Source organism: Carcharhinus amblyrhynchos, chromosome X (assembly GCF_965287045.1).
Source record: "Carcharhinus amblyrhynchos chromosome X, sCarAmb.v2.hapA, whole genome shotgun sequence".
In the NCBI taxonomy this organism is placed as follows: domain Eukaryota; kingdom Metazoa; phylum Chordata; class Chondrichthyes; order Carcharhiniformes; family Carcharhinidae; genus Carcharhinus; species Carcharhinus amblyrhynchos.
Window position 1 is genome coordinate 11984250 of NC_137359.1, and position 15483 is coordinate 11999732.

General features: G+C 44.2%; 1 protein-coding gene across 8 annotated transcripts in view; it reads left to right on the forward strand.

Moving 5' to 3' along the window:
* LOC145361876 (tensin-2-like) overlaps positions 1–15483 on the forward strand; it is a 314264-nt gene that overhangs the window by 90215 nt on the left and 208566 nt on the right. The window contains exon 1 of one of the 8 annotated variants that reach the window (XM_080217868.1): positions 1741–1832. The exons of 5 other annotated variants lie outside the window; for them this stretch is intronic. In XM_080217868.1, coding sequence (XP_080073994.1) covers positions 1788–1832 — 45 coding nt within the window. In that variant the 5' untranslated portion in view covers positions 1741–1787. Of the gene's footprint in view, positions 1–1740; positions 1919–13156; positions 13191–15483 lie in introns of those variants that run through there. 2 more of the 8 variants (XM_080217870.1, XM_080217871.1) reach the window with 2 other exon arrangements.

Below are 15483 nucleotides of genomic sequence, written 5' to 3' on the forward strand. Positions count from 1 at the left end.
GATAGAGAATCTGGTGAACTGGTGCAATGACAAAAATCTCACCCTCAATGTCAACAAAATGAAGGAGATAGTCATCGACTTCAGGAAGTGTAGTGGAGGACATGCCTCTATCTACATCAATGGGGATGAAGTAGAAATGTTCGAGAGCTTCAAATTTCTAGATGTCCAGATTGCAGCAACCTGTCCTGGTCCTTGTCATGGTTTGACACCTTATCTGTGACAGTGCTGGACTCCCTCAGTACTGTCCACAACCCTGTCCACGTCAATGCTATACTTAAGAAAGCCCACCAACGCTTTTATTTTCTCAGGAGACAAAAGAAATTTGGCATGTCAGCTACGACTCTCAACAACTTTTACAGATGCACCGTAGAAATCACCCTTTCTGGTTGTATCACAGCTTAGTATGACTCCTGTTCTGACCAAAACTGCAAAAAAAACTACAAAGGGTTGTGAATGTAGCCCAATCCATCACACAAACCAGCCTCCCATCCATTGACTCTGTCTACACTTTCCGCTGCCTCGGCAAACAGCCAGCATAATTAAGGACCCCACACACCCCGGACACACTCTCTTTCACCTTCTTTCGTCAGGAAAAAGATACAAAACTCTGAGGTCACGTACCAACCAACTCAAGAACAGCTTCTTTCCTGCTGCTGTCAGACTTTTGACTGGACTTACCTTATATTAAGTTGATCTTTCACTACACCCTAGCTATGACCGTAACACTACATTCTGCACTCTCTCCTTTCCTTCTCTCTGAACGGTATATTTTGTTTCATAGTGTGCAAGAAACAATACTTTTCACTGTATGTTAATACGTGTGACAATAATAAATCCAATCAAATCAAAGTCCCAATCCAGGACTTGTGCACAGAAATCTGGGCTGACACTGCAGTGCAATACTGAGGGAGTCTAGCACTGTCACAGATCAGGTGTCAAACCAAGCACCTGTTTGGAGGGTGTGAAGGATCCCATAGCACCATTCTGAGGAAGTGCAGGGGAGCTCTCATCGGTGTCCTGGCTGACATTTATCCATCAATTAACATCACAAAAAAATGGATTATTTGGGTCATTATCACGTTGCTGTTGGTGCACAAATTGGTTGCTGTGTTTCCTATGTTGCAACAATGACTATACTTCAAAGTAATACTTCATTGGCTATAAGATGCTTCGGGATGCCCAGAGAGGACAGATAAGCTGCTACAGAAATGTAAAACTTTTTTTACATGGACTCCATTGTAGAATGGGAATCTTAGATGAATTAAAGCCCCATTGTTCTTGGCCATATTATCTCCCACATAAGAAACAGATATCATTTAACAATTAATGTACAAGTTTGATTACAATACAGGATCTACATCCTGCAGGTCTGAATATTGTCTTATTAATTGAATCCTCTCAAACAAAATAATGATGTTGGCCTGGAACATGCACCAATTAGTTCTCCTCGTTTGTTGTTGTAAAGCAGATTTGTGGGTATGAGGAAGGTGCAGCGTTTCATTGGCTTCACGGAGTGTCAGAGTAATGGTTCTGTGGACAGAAGCATTTTTTTTGGCAACGCATAAAGAACTGAAGCAGAGAGAGAGGCCAAACCTCCAGCAGCAACTCCAGTGCATCAGTGGCAGAGCAGCTTTACAAACGCACTTTGTGCTGTTCTCACAACGTTTCAGTGTTTTCACTTTTCTTTTTCTTGGGAAGGGGGAGGGGGAGGGGGAAGGGGGAGGGGGTGGGGGGCGGAGGTGGTGGTCGGGAGCAGAAACGAAGCAAGCCACCCTGCAGATTGTAAAATGTCGACTCTCGAGAAGGCTAGAGGAAGAAAAGTTGTGTCGCAGGTAACTCCGTGCTCTCTCTCTCTTGTCAGCTGGTAACCGTTTCGCTGCTTTCGTCTTATCAACAATAAAGCTGGGGCTCTACTGTGGTGAGTACAGGACAATTCTGATTGCTTCTGTGCCTTGGAGCTGTGCCTCTCTCTGTAATCCAGGCAGGGACTTTAAACTCATCCAGTTGAGTGAAGAGGAGCCCCTCTGCACTGACACCGGGATGTACAGACTGGAAAGCTTCGGCCCCTTCTTGTGTCCTGCAGAGCGGTTGACTGGTGACGGCTGTAGTTAGTTAAGAAGTGAGAATGCAGGGTCTAAAAAAAATGTTCAGGAACACGGCAGCACCGAAGGACCGATCTCCTCCCCACCAATCCCATCACCCCCCCACCAATCCTATCCCATCCCCCCCCCCACTCCTATCCCATTCCCCCCCCCCCCCCCCCACTCCTATCCCATCCCATCCCATCCTCTGCAGACTGAAATGCTGCCGGTTGACTTCCTCCCCTTCGAGCTGTCAGCTCTGCTGTCGCTTTTTGCTGGTATTGGGAATGTTTGAAAAGGGTGGCGGACTGCGAGGGATTAATAGTTGAGCTGCGGGGAGGGGTGGGGGCTTTGTGTGTGCACATAACTATTGGCAGATGACACATCAAACATGCAGGAGTTGAACTTGTGCCGTTGTCCATCAGACAGGGAGTCCCGGTGGGCGCAAAAGTCGCCCTCGCCCAATATTGAAACTTGAGCTGGTAGAATGCGTTGTTCAGAAACGCATGTGCGCAATTTATGTTTATATAGCGCCTTTTTAAAGGCAATTAACAACATCCCTTCACAGGAACATTATAAAACAAAATTAAACACATCAACAGATGTTAGGTCAGATGACCGACCACAAGCCTGGTAAAAGAGGTAGGTTTTTAGGAGTGTCTGAAAGGAGAGGTAAGGGCTGGGAATTCTAGAGCTTTGCCACCAATGGTGAAGCGATTAGAATTGGGAATACTCATGAGGCCAGAATTAGAGGAGCACAGAGATCTCAGAGGGTTTTGGGATTGGAGGAGGTTGCAGAAATAGGGAAGGGGAAGGAACTGCACTTCACTTCAAAACTAGCTCATTGACTGTAAAGCACTTTGAGACATCCAGTGGCTGGGAAAGGAACTATATAAATGCAAGTCTTTCTTCCTTCAAGCAGGAGCCAGTGTAGGTCAGCAAGCACAGCAGTGATAAGGGAACTGAACTTGGTGCAAGTAAAGACACAGACAGCAGGTGACCCCAAATTTACAGAGGGTAGAATATGTGGGACAGCAACCTGGAGGGTGTTGGAATAGTCAAGTCCAGAGGTGAGGAAGACATGGACAAGGGTTCCAGCAGTGAGTGAGCTGAGACAGCAGCCGAGATCAATGATGTTACAGAGATGGAAGTGGATGGTCTCAGTGATGCTCTGAATATGTGATAGGAAGCTTATGCCAAAAGTTTGCTGCCAGATTGTGGGCAAAAAGGGGCAGAGGAGGTTTAATTTTGGGGGGGTTGTCATTATGTCTTGAAAGTCTGTTGAAGCAAACATGATGTGAGAAAAATAACTTCTACGCAAAGGTAAGTAGTTAGGGTCTGGAATGCCCTGCCTGAGAGTGTGGTAGAGATAGATTCAATCAAGGCTTTCAAAAGGGAATGAGACTGTTAATTAAAAAGGTAGCATGTTCAGGGTTATGGAGGGAAGACAGAAGAATGGCAATATGTGAGGTACTCATTTGGAGAGCTGGTGCATACATAATGGGCTGAATGGCCTCCATCTGTGCTGCAACAATTCTGAGATTGCGAGAACATTGGTGCCATGTTGCGGGCGACACTGCCTTGTGAAAGCCATGGCAGCACTGCCAGTCTCACTTACTGAAGATGCCAACATGCAAGTGCATGGTTGTCTCTGGCACTGACCACCCTCTGGCTATCTGACGCAGTGGATCATTCCTCGTGTAGCAGTCCACACTGGCAGAGTTGAGGAATGGCTGGTTCTGTGGATCAAGACTGTTGCTGATGAATTTTCCAGTGGGCATCCTGGCATTTAAAAAAAAATTCTGTGGTGGGAGGGGGGCATTCATGTCACCCTGTGGGTGGGGTTAGATGTAGCACCCCTACATTTAAATATGATCAGTGCAGATTTGGAATGAAAGCCATTTTGAGTTGTCCACTTCAGTTCTGTACTTGTCCACATCCCACCAGCTTTTGGAGTTTGAAGTTCCCTCATTATTGCTGTGGATTGGTTGTGAATGTGGGATTTTCACTCCTGATGGGAGGTCTCCAAAAAAAATTACAGTGCCTTCATTCTATCAGTCCGGAGATGGGAGCTGTTACTGTAGCCCTGACATGAGATCTCTGTTATACAAAATGAGCTTTCTTTCAGAAATTCCCTCTGATTTTTTTGCCGCAGGGCACCTTTGTAAAGCATGGGCGGATTTTTTTAGTGCATAAAGTGCATTAGTCATAACTGGATGACTCCCTGCCAAAAATGGTGTAATAGGGTTATTGAAATTTAAGCTCAGAAGACAGCTTCTTCTTTCACAGAAAATAAATCAACTTCATTAACCCTTCTGTACAAGTTTCTCTTGAATGCTCAGATACCCCCTTGATAGCTCAGTCGGTATACGAACACTTGAGAGTGTGGCAAAGCCAGACCGACCAAGAAATCTCACTCCCTCCAGCCCTCCACGGAAGATTAAATAGCAAGCTGCAATGGAGGACAATTCAGGGCTCTGGAAAAGAGAGTAGGACTGTACATGTAGAGTTTTGGATTGCTGCAGCAAAAAGGTGACAGATACAAATGGCAACCCCCTTTTGTACTGTAAATGATCCCCTCATTCTCAATCTTGACTGTACTTGACTGAGCATCTGGGCTAGAGAAGATTTACAACCCTCTGAGTAAAGAAATTTCTTCTCACCTCAATACAAAATGGCTGATTCCTTAGTCTGAGATGCGACGGAGGGGAGGTGCCACTTCTGCTATCTTGTACACACAGTTGGCATCAACTCTTTGTTCGGGTTTCTGGCTCTTTGTCCGGATGGTACCTAGGTGCGACTTGTTAATGTCAATGAGCGAATGCCCTCTGTGATTATTTTGAGAACTGGGGCCATAAGGGAAATGTCTCTATCACCTCCTGAACTTGACACTGTGTGTCAGAAACATTCTACCTTGGAGCTTGAACATACTTTGCAGTGTCCTGATGTTTCGGAAATGGAGGACATTGTGTGACATTAACCTATGTCTCTTGGTGTGGCCATATTTGTTTTTTTGTTCAATTGGTGCAGTTTGGCTTGAATGATATGTGCACAGATGGATAATAATGTAATTGCTGAGAGTGAAATGGTCAGGCATTGTCAAATGAGGGACAAGGTGATGTTTTTCCGATTTTCTACCCTAATAATGCTCTTGTATTAGTCATTATGGCGTGGATGAAGACCACTCAGCCCCTTACATCCATGACAATTCTCTATAGAGCAATCCTGTCAATCCCCATTCCTCATTTCTATCCCCATTGTCCGGCAGATTTCCCTACATCATTCATCATATTTGCCTCCAGCCCCTTTGTAGGCAGTCAGTTCGAGGTTATTACCATTTGCTGTGTACAAGAAATTCTTCCTCATGTTCCTCCTGCCCAAAAATCTCTGTTCTCTTGTCCTTGTACAAGTGAAATGGAAGCAGTATATTTTACTGAGCTAAATCAGCTCCATTTACATGCAAACGAACAGCATTTGCAATCTTTGCATTGGCCGCAGGGATGGTTATTGCAAAGTCATAGTCATGACTTTGTGACTCTTGCCAATTGACCTGAATGCCATGGACTCTAGCTGCTAGTATTTGCTGTCCACTGGTGTTTTCTAAGAGTGTTTCACTGCTGCCACACCAGCTTCATTACATTACAATGGCACTCTTGCTATTGGAGACAACCCTAGAATTGAGGCCTGGGTGATTCAAAATTGAAGCATTTTAATTCCATTTCCTAAAACTAAAATAATTTGGCATGAACTAGAGTTGTTATTCAATGGCAATCTTTTTTTTGGTCCAAGTTACTTTAACTCCAGTTCTGTTTTGAGCTGCTCATCAGCAATGAGATGTCGAACAGAGGCCATGTTTGGCTGTGGGGTTACACTGATGCTGTCATGAGGTGGAAATGGAGGTTACAGGTGAAGAAATACCTTGTCATTCCCAACCTCTATCCTGGGGGGACTGTCCTGGGGAGTCAGCCCAGGTGTCTCCAGTGAATATTGCTGCCAGGACTGTCAGGGAGAATTATGGTAAGAAGTCTCACAACACCAGGTTAAAGTCCAACAGATTTATTTGGTAGCATGAGCCACTAGCTTTCCGAGCGCTGCTCCTTCATCAGGTGAAGGGGCACCTGATGAAGGAACAGTGCTCCGAAAGCTAGTGGTGTTTGCTACCAAATAAACTTATTGGACTTTAACATGGTGTTGTGAGACTTCTTACTGTGTTTACCCCAGTCCAGCACTGGCATCTCCACATCAGGGAGAATTATGTGCAGACCTGTCTTATTTGCACAAATTAAGGTAATAACTTGCATTTATTTAGCACCGAGGGTGATGATGACAGGACATTCCAGAGCATTTTGTGGCCAGTGAAGTACTTATGAAATGTTGTTCCTGTTGTTATGTAGCAATGGCTTTGTAGTGATGGGCCCCTGGCAATCCCCCCACAGATTAGGCAGAGTGTGGTTGCTGAAGGTGTGGATCCAAGTCACTCGTACATCTTAAAAGAGAGCCACTTGAGGCCCCAAATCTCCATCCTCTGGATTAAGCAGAGAGCAAAAGAAACCTGCAAAATGAGAGAATGTTTCAAAAGATAATTTACCTCAATGTCAGTGATGGCTGGAGTGGGAAATGATGGAACAACTTAAGGTCGATTGTTGGGAGAGAATAGAGGGAGCTTTCATTGATCTGTCAACATTTGAAAGGATAACAAGTGGGATTAATGTTCAGCGCTGCTGTCTGATACATCAGTGAGAATGGACGTTGACTAAAGTTGGTGTGGACCAGGAAACCTGTATGTTTAAGATGTTGCACCACGGTTCTGCAGCAATTCCTCGATGTTGGGGGCAATTTTCCTGAAAAAAAATTTGAAGTGCCGAATTCACATGAAAACTGGAGTATTTCCTGCTGGTTTTTTTTAGTGTGATTTCCAAAATGAATCTCTCACACTCTGAGCACTGCAGAGTGCCTCAGCGGGATTCACACTTAAAATCAGTGGGCGGAGCTATTCCTGCTGGGGAGGCCGGCAGCATAGCTCTGAGTGGGCCACTGTACATGCGCCGATCTGTCAGAGTGCAGATCAGTGCATACACAGTGGCCCTGTACTGCCAGCCTCCCGATTGCTGGCCAGCCTCACAACCCCGCATCACTGCCACTCCAACCCCCTCACCCTCTGATCGCTGGTCTCCCGGACCTCTCTGGGCAAGACCTGATATCCCAGAGCCCATCCCCCACCCAGATGGCTGGTCTGATTGCCGTCCTCCCTCCCTCTGCCTCTGATCCTCTGGCAGTTTGGCAGCGGGACACCCCTGCCACTGATGTCTCCCGGCCCATTGTGCTGCTAGAACAGCGAAGTGGGCTTGGAGAATTGCTCCCTTTATCCCTGTTGAAAGAGCTATGTGGCAGGAAAGCTCAGATGGCAATTGGAGAAACAATTGGCCTGTTCATTGCCCAATTTTGATATCCATATAGTCATGAAGGAAGGGAAGATGGACAGGGGCCTCAACATCTGGATTCTGGTTTTGTCCACAAAAGTCCCCTGAGTAACTTGAAGCAATTACTACTGACAGTATGGTTCTATGTGAAAGGCCAAAGAAGGATCAGGTGGCTGAGGCCCTCTGCACCAGAGGAAGCCTTGAGAGGAAAGAAAGTGTAGAAAGTAAACACTTTCCCACATAAAAATGCTTCTTTAATCATCTGGACTTGGGAAGGGGCTTTCTGGAAACAAAAAGCAATTCCATTATCAAACAGATGATTGCATCAGGTTAGGACCACATTCCTGCCCCTTGCGTTTACTTTGACGCTTGTTCCAGGAAAGCAGCCTACAGCTAAAATGCAGCATGTCTGGTGTGGAATGGAGGTGTGGTAGTGTGGGTTTGAAACAGAAACATGGAAAACGTTGAAAACTTATGACACAGGAGGAGACTGTTCAGCCCACTGTGTGCTGACCAAAGAATAGTTATCCAGTCTGATCCCACTTTGCAGTCTTGTAGGTTACATCACCTCTAGTGCATACCCAAGTGATGAAGGTTTCTGCCTGTACAATCCCTCTTTCAGACTGTAGTTTTAACTTCCCTCTAATCCTTCCCACCAGTTACTTTCAATCTATGCCCACAGATTATTGGCCTCTGAGGAAAATAGACCTTGCCTATCCATTCAATCTCGGCCCCTCAGAATTTTATACATCTCAATTTCCTCTGTATTTAAAAAAAGCTTCATAATAGGTGCAATCTCTGTGATTACCAAAGCGTTTGCTCCTGATATCTTAATATCTTAATATATTTTAATAAAGGCATACCTTTTATTCAAATTGAAGAGGGATGTTCAGTATGGTAGTTTAGCCAAGCAAGTGTGACAGATTGCTCACTGCAGGGCACTGTGCCTATTTTCCCATGTGGAGAATATGAAAGTGATTGAATTCTCAAACCATAGTGATTTATTTTCCCAGAAAATAGACTTTTATTCCAAAAATTTGTGGTGACATTTGGGCACAATCCAGATTAGTTTGCTAGACAGTATTCTTGGGTGCCTCACTCCAGAAGAGGTTTACAAAAATGGTTCCAGGGATGAGAAATGTCAGTTGAGGAGAGGTTGGGACTGTTCTCGTGGAAAGAAGAAAGCTAAGAGGAGACCTGATAGAGATGCTCAAAATCAGGAGGGGGCTTAATATAATAGATAGGGAGAAATTATCCCCACTCATAAAAGGATCAAGAACGAGAGGGCACAGATTTAAAGTGATTTGCGAAAGATGCAAATGTGATGTGAAAAAAACTTTTTCAAACGAGTGGTTTAGCAGTCTGGAATGCACTGCCTGGAAGTGTGGTGGAGGTATTCAAGAGAATATTAGATGATTGTTCCTACAATGTACAGGGATACAGGGAAAGGTGGGGGAACGGCACTAAGCCATGAAGCTCATTTGGAGAGTCAGTGAAGATATGTTGGGCCAAATGGCCTCTTTCTGCACCATAACAATTCTGTGATTTATTGGATCTACCTCACTTCCCTGATGCCAGGCCAGCTCTGTGTGTTGCCACCTCCTGTAGCAGTGCCAGAGAAATGGAGCCAGCCTGTGAAATCATGCACCTGCACTTCCTCACGAAAAGCAGCCACACACTTCGCTCTATGTTTATTTGAAAGAAAATGACTATCATCTCAAAAAATTGAGGGAAAATACCATTGATCTCAGCACAAGTCAAATTGACAAATGTTGGGTTAGAGGGGTTGCAGCATTTGCCACACTCAATTTAAAAGTAATACTCATAAGTTTTGATTTTAATTGTTTAACAAAATGTTGTATTTTACTGTTGACTTGTATTAACATTGACTTATTGAAAAACAGAGCTTTTCACCAAATTTTGTGCTAATCTCAGGGGAGGGATGTTATTTCACAGAGATGGAGTGTTTCCATTCTTTTGGCAGCATCAAGCACTCAAGGTTCAAGTTCATCACAGCTAAATGCAGAGTAAAGCTCCTTCTGCTCTGTCCACATATAGTGAGTGCCACCACTACAGCACCAGGATTGCATTTCTGTTTCCTATGTCAACCACCCTGTAGCCTCAAAGGTTCCTGATGGGCAGGGCAGGTGTCAAGGAGCCTCAGTATGCTGGCTCATGGAGTGGCAGGATATGGGCTGCCCCACCCCTCCCCCCCCCAATCCTCCAGCTGCTACTCCTTCATCAACCCCTTTCCTCCAGAGGTGGCACTCCCTTCCCCACCCCATCCTCCAGGTACCAATACTTCCCATCCTCCAGATGGCACTTGCACCCCCCCCCCCCCCCCCCCGCCCCCCCCCCACCACTCCAATCTTCCAGGTGACAACTCCTTCCCAACCTCAGTGTTCTATCCAGATTCTGGTATAACCGCTGGGATGGCGAGTTAAGGATCTTGGCATCAAAACCTTCACTCATTAACTGAGGAGAAATTGGAGCCAGCAGCCTGCCTGGTGGGAAAACAAAGGTTGCACAAATAACCTCCTAAATACAAGCCCTGTCATATTTTTAATATCGTGTAAGTTTTTTTTGTTGTTGTGTAAAGTGGTTATATAATCTATCTGAGGCATTCAGGAGAAACTCAAGGGTTTCTGAGAGACTGCTGGCTCGTGTTCTCACAGGCTGGCGAAGGTAAGGCATGTTCCATGCAAATCATTCTAAAAGGCACTGGATTAATTCAGTGGAATGGTCATTGTTTCTGCATGAGGCTGAGTGGTAGTTGTTTGACGTCTGCTTGAGCATGTTGGTGAGTGGGGGTGTCTGCAGATTTAGCCTGATCTTGCCCACTCTCAAGCTTCCCACATGCACATTTTGTGGCAACTGGTTTTTGTATTCCCTGGCTCTTGCTAACTTTAATTAGCTTTACCACTACCCCAGGAACAGTAACCTGATACGACTGGAAATTGAACTGGGTACCTTAGCATTCCAGATACTCATTACAGTACGCAAGAAGGCTATTCGGCCCATTTGATTCCATGTCAGCCCCCAGTCAATTCTGTTTCCCCTGCTCATTCCCTGTAGCTCTGCAAGTTTATTTCCTTCAAAAGCCCATCTAATTTCCTTTTGAAATTGTTGATCTCTGTCTCCACCACCCACATAGGGTATGGCCCCATTCCACATGGAGGTAGTGCAATTAACAAAGGAACCATTATGACAGTGTACAAGACCCATTCTCCTCACTTGCCGCACACCCTGCAACATCTTTTAGTAATGTCGAGCTTCAGTAAGAAAACCTTACTCTCAATATTATTGATATTTATTGATTCCTCCCACAAGGTACCATCCAATTCTACATCTTGTCTCAGCAGTATTTCGAAAAGCATTTTCCGACATATTCAGCCTTTGGGGGAAAGAGGGGAAGAATCTCGTGGCATCAAAAAAAAAGTTCAATTATGAAGGCTTAAAAATTCCAAGTTGAGAAATTTACTTGAACAGGCGTTAGTCCAAAGCAGAAATCTAATTTGAGAACATTATGTGTTCCCATGTAAACTGCCCAGATCAAAATTCCTACTGTATAATGTTTAATGTGTACATGCTGTGATTCTATTGGTAGCACTCATGCTGCTGAATCAGGAGGCTGCATGTTCTGGTCCCACTGCAGGATTGCATTAATCCAGGCTGACACTCCTATTGCAGTTCAAAGGGGGTGCCGCATTGTTGGAGGTGCCGTCTTTTCAGATATGACTTTAAACCTGTTTGAGGCATTCAGGTCAATGTACAAGATCCATGGCACTGTTTCAATGAAGAGCAGGAGCGTTCTCTCAGGTGTCCTGGCCCATGTTTGTCTCTCCATCAACATCATAAAAAGACAGGTTGTTATTGCAGTGCTATTTGTGGAAGCTTGCTGTGTGCAAATTGGCCGCTACATTTCCTATATGACTTCAACTGATTGTAAAGCACTTTTGGACATCCAATTGCTATAGAAATGCAAATCCCTTTTTACTGTAGCTGGTTTGCTTGAAGTCATCTTGCTGTTCATTTAGTACATGGAATACTTTGAATATATAGCCTGGCTGTAAAGGAGAATGTCCATAAATGTGGCTTCAATCATTTTTAAAATCATTTGGCAGCAAGTTTTGGCTTTGAATTTAAAGCAAAATCCATCTAATTGGATCAGGCTATTTTGGTTCCATTTTCAATAATTTACTACCCTGTTTCTCATTGTGCTTTTCTACAGTTTGGCCTGAATGTATCCAGGGTTAAATTGCTGGCAGATTCCAGGCTGAGATTAAGTTGAGAGCCTCCGAAGCCATGGGTTGTGAGTGGGTGATGCAAGTGCTTTGTGACATCTGAACCTGCAGCCTCCATTTCTGCCTCGTTAAGCTGCTGCCCTTCTCAATCCTTGGCACATTTTGTACAGTGTTCATGATTAGAGATCAGTAAAGAAATTAGCTTTCTAACTTTTTTTATCTTCCCCGAAGCAATGCTCATTTTCACAAACTTGAAATTTAAAGGGTTAAGACATTCCTGCTTCTGAATGTGGATGGAATGGGCATACTGAAGTGTAGTGTGTCTGTGAGTGTGATTGGGAGGGTTGGTTGTGCACCCTGCAGGATTGTGAAACAATAGCAGCCTTTTGGCAGAATCAGACACTCCAAGATTATGGTCTGTAAAGGGCGGGGGTAAAATAAGAGCATGTATATTTTCTGCCACTGTATCCTCAGCTTCCTATGTATTGTTGCCGTGCTCTGAATCCTAGTTCTTTTATCAGAAAGGAAATGTCTCATGGTCAGGAGTACAGAGATTGCAGAATATCTTTTTGGCATAAACAAGTTTGTGAATATCTGTCCAGTTCTGCACTTCCTGAGTGTCGAATGCCCATTTAAAATGCTTGAAAGGGAGACTCCTTCGGTACTGCTCTACTCAAGTATTCAGATAACTGGGGCCCAAACTCTCCAAAAGCCTGCAGGTTTTGCACCCAAGGTTCAAAATATAGTCAGTTTAATTCTGAAAATACCACCCATTATGAAAAGACCTTTGGCTCACATTAGGGAAAAGGCTTCCCCAATGATTCATTAAATAAAAGACAGACAGACTTGCATTATTACAGCACTTTCCACAATGCCAGGAGTACACCAGTGGAGTGCTTTTTGAAGTGTAGGAATGTGACAGCCAGTTAGTACACAGCAAGATCCCACAAAGAGTATCGTGATAATGTCCAGATAATCTGTTTCTGTGAGATTGATTGAGGGATAAGTATTAGCCAGGACAGCGGGGAGACCTCCTCTGCTCCTCTCAACGATAGTAAAGGGCGATATTTTGCACCCACCTGAGAGAGCAGATAGGGCCTCAGCTTAACGTCTTATCTGAAAGGTGCCTCCATTTTGCACAGAGCAACATCCCACAAACTGGAATGCAATGAATGACCAGTTAATTCCGTCTGTGGAAATATGTTAACATTGGACAGATTGAGACAACCTTGCAAAAGCTAGATTAAAGCACAGATATGAAAATTCACTTTAAAAATGACACCAGTACTACTGATTACAAAGAATTAGACCTGTTTTTTTTAAATTCTTTCCAATTTTGGAACAAAATTAGGAGAAAGCACTTTGCATCGAGAGAGAGTTGTGAGGCTGAGTCGGATTTACTTCCAGGACAAGTGGTTGAGGCAGAAACCAAGTCAACATTCAAGGTTAGGTTGGATAAGTGGATGAAGGTGAAGGTGATGAAGAGATGAATAGGGCAGAAATTAAATGATCTGATAGTAACCTCAAATCTGCATCCTGCCCACCCCTGATTGGCCCATTTCTGTATGCATCTATTTCTATTTAATTTTCTTTTGGAAAGGTTGGCTGAGGAAAGAACACCAAGAGAACCATGATAATACTCTGGGACCAGAGTTTGAATCCCCCCCACAGCAGATGTGAAACTTGTATTCAATAAAAACCTAGAATCAAAAGCCTAATGATGACCATGAAACCATTGTCGATTGTTGGAAAAACCCATCTGGTTCACTAATGTACTTTTAGGGAAGGAAATCTGCTGTCCTTACCCAGCCTGGCCCTCATGTGACTCCAGAGCCACAGTGATGTGGTTGACTCTCAAATGCTGTCTCGATTCAAGGGCAATTAAGATGGGCAATAAATGCTGGCCCAACCAGAGACACCCACATCCCATGAATAAAAAAAGTTAGTGCGCTACAAGCAAGCCGTACTATATATAACACTACTAACATTTGCCACCACTTTAAAGAAATAGCATACTTGCCTTGGTTAACATAAAAGGAGAGAGAAGGGGACAATGGAAGTGTGCACAGGGACATGCAAAGCAGGAGCAGCAGTCGACCATTTTGCCCCCTCAAACCTACTCAGCCATTCAATACACCATGTCCGATCTTCCTCCACCTCCCCACTATCCTCATCCTTTAATTCCCTCAGTATCCACAAACCTGCTGATCTCTGTCTTAAATATTCTCAATGAATGACCATCCACAGGCTTTTGGGGTAGAGAACCCCTAAGATTCACAGCCCCTTGAAAGAAGAAATCATTCCTTATCTCAGTCCAAAATGGCTGACCTTTTATTCTGGGATTGTGACCCCATATTCTAGGCTCTCCAGCAAAGGGGAAACAGTCTCTGTGTCTACCCTGTCAGTCCCTTTAAGACTCTTAAATGTGATTGCCTCTCATTGGTCAAAACTTCTAACAAGAGTGGGCTCTTCCATTCCAAATCCAAGGCTCCTATGAGCAATGAGTTTGGAGCAGTCATACTTCAGTAAGCAGGGACCATGCACAAAAAGACTGTCTCAAATTTGACACAGAATGAATGGTGTGGGAGCATATGAACAAGGAGCAGGAGTAGGCCATTCAGCCCCTCGAGCCTCTAATGCCATTTAATAAGACCTTGGCTGATCTGATAGTAACCTCAAATCTGCATCCTGCCCACCCCCGACAACCTTTCACCCCTTATCAAGAATCTATCCACCTCTGCCTTAAAAATATTGCCTCACTTTAGGGAGTTCCAAAGACACTCAACTCTGAAAGAAAATTTTCATCTCATCTAGGTTTTAAATGGGTGACTCCTTATTTCTAAACAGTGACCCCCTAGTTCTAGATTCTCCCACAAGGGGAAACATCTTCTCCGCATCCACCCTGTCAATACCCCTCAAGATCTTGCATGTTTCAATCAAGTTGTCTCTTGCTCTTCTAAATGCCAGTGAATACAAGTCTATCCTGTCCAACCTTTTCTCACAAGACACCCTTCCCATTCCAGGTATTAGCCTGGTAATCCTTCTCTGAACTGTTTCCAACACGTTTACATCTTAAATAAGGAGACCCAAAACTGCACACACTACTCCAGATACTGTCACACTAGCGTCCTGTAATACTGAAGCATAACCCGAACTGTTCAATTATGGAATGTTCTTTTGAATTTGGGAGTGTGCCAGATGCTTTGCTTGCATCTAACCAGGCAACGTGTGCTCAGGAGGGCTCAGGAGAGGATACCATTAACTCAGCTGCTGTCATGTTGGCAGAAGAGCCATGAGAGTCTCAGGAAAACAGTGAAAGCTACATTTCCTCAGGATTTTTTGTGATTTTCTATCCGAGTTATCGTCATTGAGTGGGATCAAATTCCCATCGAAATTCAGTCCCCATGCGACTAAAATAGGAACGAGTTCACTCTGCAAAAACATCACTCACTTTGTTGAGCACAAATCCCAACAACATAAGAAGGCACACCAAGCTGTTACGTGGCATATTTATCCTTTTGGACCAAATGACGGACAGTTACATGGACTGATAGTTTAGTCAGTAACACAATGTGGAGAAAATCTTCCCAGAAAGTCTTTCTGATCTAGCCAAGTAAGTAATGAATCAGGGAGATTCCCCATATACTCTTTCACTGAGTCAGAGATTTGTCTTAATTTGAGAAGAGATGTGATATTGGACAAGGCCGTCTTCTTTTATTCAGAACTAACTGGATTCCA